We start from the raw sequence: 7,002 nt of genomic DNA, 5'->3' as shown, positions 1-7,002 counted from the left end.
GACCCAGTATGCATTCATTCTAATGGACAATGCCTACCGACGAAACTGACTTCATTGCATGACATGTCCACACTACGTCTAAATTCAACTGATAAGTTACTGTCCCTAATGGTAGTAATATAATTATGCACTGATACACAAAGGCTGACAGAGTATACTTGATACTCACTCCACGGGCCATTAAACAGACTGGGGATCGTAGACAGAAATAGTCCCAGCTAGATGCTCGCATTGGTATATTTTACGGACGCCTCCCTCTGAGAGAGAGAGAGAGAGAGAGAGAGAGAGAGAGAGAGAGAGAGGGGGGGGGGGGGGGAGGGGGGGAGAGTGACAGACAGACAGACAGACAGACAGACAAAAGCACCCTTGGAAACGTAACTAATAATGGTTTTAGAACTTTTGAAATATTATACTCCGATTCCTAAGCAGGCGATTGATCGACAAACACTGTGTTTCCTGGATACCTTTATTTGATGACGGAAAGCTACAAACTGTAACTGCGAGTCATCATTGAACAATGGTATCTGGGAGTAACGGCAGTTCCTCCGCCACATCTGTAGGTGTCTCGGTTGTCTCTCTGTCTGAACGCTGGCTGACCGGGCGGATTGAAGTGCCTACAGCAGACAAGGCCATACATTACCCATCAATCCATATATATACATACATAGTATACATGCATTGCGCACACGCGCACGCAAGCACGCACGCAAGCACGCACGTACACACTTATGACGGAAATGATCTGTTTATTTGTGTAAAGGTTATCACAGGGGATGCATTCGATGGTAAATATCCTGTATCAGGAATAAACAGTGTATTTAGCAGTTGTCAAAAGGGTTGGTGGGGCCCCAGCTTTTTGGTTTTGTCTTTTGACTTATCTCTCGTGAACACTGTGCCATTGATGACATGGAACAATGGGACATCGTTAGAGCAACCGTACCGGAAGTTTACAATAAGTAACGGAAATGATCATCTGTCACCACTGTCATCTTTCCGTAACCTACGTCCCGGAGTGGAAAGAGTTGGCCATGATGATATTTATGATGATTTTATCATTCACCTTCAAATATGGACTTCATTTCAACGTGTGGCGACCAATAACGTATTATCACGGATTGTGTACGGTGCGTACTCCTGGTTCAAGGACGAAGCACTAACCTCTAATGAGGACTTTCACTGACGACTTCCGGAACTCGCCGTGGATCTGGCCCTCGCAGCTGTAAGTGCCCTGGTCGCGCCAACGGAATCGCTGCACATACAACTTCCGGCTCCTTCTGCTTTGTTGATAGACTGACATAATCCTTGACGGAAAAAACGTAAACGTTATAAACACAAGAACTGAATCAACCAAAGTCTCGACGAACGACAGCTGAAATATTGTTGTATTTTGTTGTTGTTTTTTTAAATACCAGTGGTAGCTATATTCATAGTAGAATCACACTGACATATGACATTTATTTCGGTAATGGAGGCCATCGGCCCATAATTCACAAACATTTTGATGAAAGGTCCGCTATTGTAATTCAATACATTAATATTGTTATTATTACATGACTTTCTGTCGAATTGGTCAAGGATTTTCATAGAATCAGAGCTGAGGTTTATTATGATTGACAATCTTGGATCTGTCCGTTCCTTCATACTCGACTATTCACAAACCGCCGTCATGTAGCTGGAGTGAGTGAGTGAGTATGGTTTTACGCCGCTTTTAGCAATATTCCAGCAATATCACGGCGAAATGGGCTTCACACATTGTACCCATGTCGAACCCGGGTCTATGGCGTGACGAGCGAACGCTTTAACCACTAGGCTACCCGACCGCCCCCAATGTAGCTGGAATATTGCTGAGTGCGGCGTGAAACAACAAACAAACAAACAAGCATACTCGTGCCAAACACAAAGGAAACGACCAATTGCTATTTAAATTTTTTATTTTTTTTCAAAACTCATACTCTAACAATTACCTTGCCTCGGATTTCACCGACAGAAAAATAATATTAGTATATCTTTTATTATTAACATTATTTTCATGCTTCATCCCCTATCTACCCCAAGGATTAAATGGTAGGACCCTTAACGTCAAAGACCTGATCCACGTTCCATATTGACATGATACACAGGGTATTACTGTAGAATTCAGCGTTAACCCAAACTCACTAGCTCACAGCAGTATCTGTAACAGTACTATATCAATGGCAGTCAATGCTATTTCAAACATTTCTTACCATCGATCTTCTCCTACATTATATGTTTCCCATGCAGCCAGAGTTACCTCATTCATTTCTTACTATCTACGTGTCTTCTCATGAACGCGTTTACCCGTGACCATCCGGTTAGAATAGGGCTTCAGCAACCCGTGCTTGTCGTACACTAAGTGGTTACTGTGCTTGTCGAACACTAAGTGGTTACTGTGCTTGTCGTACACTAAGTGGTTACTGTGCTTGTCAGAAAAGGCGATTAACGGGATCGAGATGTCAGGCTCGCTGACTTGTGTGGATCGATGCTCATGATGTCAATCACTGGATTGTCTGAACCAGATTTATTTACAAACCGCCCCGTCATGTAGCTGGAATATTGCTGAGTGTGGCGTTAAACAACAAACAGATGCCAAACAACAATAGTTGGCTTCAAGTAATTTCACCTTTGTCGAAGTGAGGTATAACAACCACGCATATATCATATGGGAATATCAAGCCATGACACATATACCCAACCACGTCACATGAACACGTTAAAGTCTGTCAATGAACAGGTACCTTCCAGGAAATGTTGAGACTTTCTCTCCAGATGGAGTGTACCATTTTAAATTAGGGGTGAACCCGGCTCCCTGACATGTCCCATCGCACACAAGGATCAAAAGCGCCCCTCTTGTAGTGTAGACTGTTCCATTGACAATTTCCTCATCTTCGTTTTGTAGAAATAGATCCTCACACGCTGATGCATAACCTGCATGATATGTATACACATGACACGCAGAAACATTCTGGTAAACACCTGTTACAAGAGTACTCTAAACATATTGCGTTACCGTCGAGACATGCAACCAGAAACATGAGAACCAATCAGAAGCGCTTTCACGCGCGGACCTCAGAGTACACAATATATGACGACGTGATATTTGCATTGTGTTTAGTTACAGTTGGACAAATTATCTACGGGTGATTATCTATGGCGATAATGCACTGGACTAGTATATTAATTACATTGTTCTGCAATACTGTGTTAATGCTACCCAACGGGCGCCGGGGTAGCCTAGTGGTTAAAGTGTTCGCTGGTCACGCCGAGGGCCCGTGTTCGATTCCCCACATTGGTGTCAATGTTTCAAGGCCATTTCTGGTGTCCCCAGTCGTGATATTGCTTGAATATTACTAAAAGCAGCGCAAAACCATACTGTTCCCCACGACATTGAATCAATTTCCTGTAAAACAAATGACCGGTTTTGGATATGACATTGGCAATCGGCCACTGAAAATACAATCAGTCTATTTCTGCTATTGCTTATGACCTTAAAGGACAAGTAAACTGAAGAAAACGAAGAGAGGAAATGGTTTCCTTCAAGGTGACACATGAGAAAAAGGAAATATTACCTACCTATCGCGAGAAATATAGACAGTCCCAATCCAAGAGAAAGGTTTACCACGTTCTTCATCCTGCAATCCGCACCACACTGAGCAGGAGCTGACTTCACAGACTCGATTAGTTGAAGTAGACCAACTCTCAGTTTACTAATTAACTTAGTTTCCTTAATTGTCTACATTTCCTGCCCCCCGGGGGTAGTCAGTTGGTAGCTCCACGGTAGACTGCCGTAACCCCCACTAGTCTCAGCTCGCACTTGCTTCCATCTGTACATTAGCGTGAACATCATCAAATGGGATAACGCTGTAGAAGCATTTGAATTCCTCCAAACAAATCTTCACGAATAAAGACGAACGAATTAAGACAATAGATATCCGTTATCTTATATCGGAATTTATAACTACTAATCTCCAATTATTTGAAAAAGGTTTGCACCTTTAGGGAAGAAAAAAATATATACAGCCAAGCCCATGAAATGTGGCAGTGTTGTGGATGCGAGGAGAGTGAGTGAATGTTTTTACACCGCATTTAGCTTTATTCCAGCTTTATTACGGTGGTCTGGGTGGTGAAAACCAGGAACTGAAACTTTGATGGTAACAGAGCATGATAACCACATCTCCCTTAATACTGGATGGGGACCGCCTCCGTGTGGTAGTGGATAGAGCGTCGGCTGGAGAGCGGAAGCTCATGGGTTCGATCCCATACCAAAATACGCTAAATGGTTATCCTTGTTGTTACCCTGCCTGGCGTTCGGCCTTACCGGCATAACACAAGGGGTGGGTCCCGTTCCACAAAATGATCTCAGCATTAATATCATATAATTATCATAGCTCCCATAGTTGAGCATTGACTTATGACCGTCGAAGCGCTAAGGTCGCTCGGAGTCAGTATAGTGAGTCTGAGTAGGATATCCATGTTGCTATATGGCATGGTATCTCGATCAGTGGACTAGCACTATGAAACCAGCATTAGTCCGACCAGTACAAGCAGCCACAAACAGGTCGCTATGATAGTGCAATAATCAAAAACGCGACGTTGAACCCCATTTCACCTCATCTTCACTTTATGTCCTCGCCACCTCATGGGATGGAGCATGAATGTGAAGTGTTAGCTTCACTGGCCCTGTGGTTTCTAAGGAGATCATATTTACAGTGTCAAGAATGCTTTTAGGGAATTAAAATGATAAAAACCTAATAGTCACACTTGGTAAAAATTAACATCGTATATCAGTAGCGTTTGGTTACAAATATGTTTTCACTATGATAGCCATGGTGGTACTATTGTCTCATTAGTTTGGGGACTATGTATGACACGTTTCAGGTATATCAATACAGTATAGTTTCGAAAATGAAGATCTTAACGACGGACGACTGACAAACAGGGCACGGCATAAGTTCACTCAATTGAATTAAAATCTAATCCTTTTTTTTAGGATACCTCACTGCGTGAAAATCTGACGACACACCGAACTTTCTCTATCTCATTAAAATCAGATCTAAGTTCTCGCTGCCGCTAAACACAGATCTGAGGACATCCTATTACGGGTCACGCCAGAACGCATTCGTCACCACTCGCCCCTTTCCGTAACCTGCAAGAAGACTATGAGTCGCTATTCGGCTTGTCCCGGAAAAACACGCGTTGGTCACGAATGGTCAGAACGACCTTTCGCGAACTTTGACCGACCACTGAAACGACTAACAAGAAGTCGACATCAGCCAATTAGAAACCAGCTTTCTCGAGCTTTACGGCACTCGTTTCAACCTGGCGACTTGCATTTCAGACTAAGCTTCAAAAATAAGTTGTCACAGTTCTCTATTAAAATTTTGAAAACTGAACAAATGAACATTCCGGAATGTCTAATATATGTAGATTTCAATTTTTATATGTTTGAGATTTATGGCAGTGCTTCCCACGTACTGTGCAACGCCTCCTCCGTTTAAATGTTTATCCCACGGAAGCGAGAGATAGATGATAATTATGACGGAATCAGTCGTACGGGTCGTAACTGTCGTTCGGAATACCCCGTGTTAACGTTTTCGAGGTTGCATGATTAGAAAACACATTCCGTGTTTAACGTCGCTTCCAAGATTATTGCACTTATATGGGTCATTCTCTAAAAAAGTAACATTTTGGCCTGTGAAAAACAACAAATCAGAATTCCTTTTTGAAATGTTTTTATTGAGCAGATAAATAACATAACAATTACTGAATATAAGTGTAAAGTGTGCAGGCTTAATATATGTCTTATTTTCCTTTTTGCAGAAAACTATTTTTGGCATCTCTGTACCAAACGTCTGTGCTGTCACCATGCATAAAATCCAGTTTTTGTCACCGAAAATAAATCTAAAATGAATTAAATTTATGATTTGGTTGTTGCATTTTGGCATAGTTCAAATACCAACAGCTATAAAATTTCATTCATTGGCTTTACTAAATTATTAGACTGTAAATATATGCATACAACAGAATTATTTGCAGAAAGATGTACGATAAACTTGTCCACTGCTTACAATAAAATGGAACTACCATTATTCTATAAGGTAATATTAGTTATGACACTCATTTTATGAAATATATATATATATTTGTCAGCAGAGTTGAAGCAATTATAACTTTTGAGATGGCAGAAACCTGGTGACAGGAAAGACATTCATGGCAACAGGACACATTTAAGGTATTTTACTGGCTAACATAAGGTTATAGCAGTAATTTGATCAGAATATTGCATACATCTGATAAATATCTTCATTGTCAAGTCATCTGAAAACAGAATTATTAGTTGTTTTCAAGAAAATTCATTTGGACAGGAAATGTTACTTTTTTTAGAATGACCCAACATAGCGACGTGCATGCACACTGTGTGTGTGTGTGTGTGTGTGTGTGTGTGTGTGTGTGTGTGTGAGTGAGTGAGTGAGTGAGTGAGTGTGTGCTTGTATTAGTCCGGACTGATACCGATTTATAGTGCTAGCCCACTGAGATACCATGCCGCAGTATAAACGAATACCCCACTCCGACACAGTATACTGACTCCGAGCCGACCAGCCCTTGTTTTAGCCCCTTAATGACAAGCCAGACAGGGTAACAACAAGTAACATCTTTCAACGGATGATGGAAGTGTGTTACGGGCGAGATGGAAGAGTGTTGCGAGCGAGATGGAAGAGTATTGCAAGCGGGATGGAAGAGTGTTGCGGGCGAGATGGAAGAGTATTGCAGGCGAGATGGAAGAGTATTGCGGGTGAGATGGAAGAGTGTTGCGGGGGAGATGGAAGAGTGTTGGGGATGAGATGGAAGAGTGTTACGGGCGAGATGGAAGAGTATTGCGGGTAATGGAGGTGTATTGCGAGCGAGTTGGAAGAGTGTTACGGGCGAGATGGAAGAGTATTGTGGGCGAGATGGAAGAGTGTTGCGGGCGAGATGGAAGAGTAT

The 7,002-nt window shown here is 42.1% G+C and overlaps 1 protein-coding gene across 1 annotated transcript; it reads right to left on the bottom strand.

Moving 5' to 3' along the window:
- Positions 1-452: 452 nt before the first annotated feature.
- LOC124110757 lies at positions 453-3,745 on the bottom strand. The gene is made up of 4 exons (XM_046470146.1): positions 3,592-3,745; positions 2,757-2,946; positions 1,159-1,301; positions 453-614 (listed from the first exon to the last, which is right to left on the bottom strand). The coding sequence occupies exons 1-4, from the start codon at positions 3,647-3,649 to the stop codon at positions 508-510; spliced, it is 498 nt and encodes a 165-aa protein (XP_046326102.1). The 5' UTR covers positions 3,650-3,745; the 3' UTR covers positions 453-507.
- Between the last annotated feature and the right edge of the window lie 3,257 nt (positions 3,746-7,002).

Source organism: Haliotis rufescens, unplaced genomic scaffold (assembly GCF_023055435.1).
Source record: "Haliotis rufescens isolate VD_foot unplaced genomic scaffold, xgHalRufe1.0.p SCAF_13, whole genome shotgun sequence".
NCBI lineage: Eukaryota > Metazoa > Mollusca > Gastropoda > Lepetellida > Haliotidae > Haliotis > Haliotis rufescens.
Note: the sequence above shows the minus strand (reverse complement) of the source record. Positions and strands in the feature narration are given on the sequence as shown.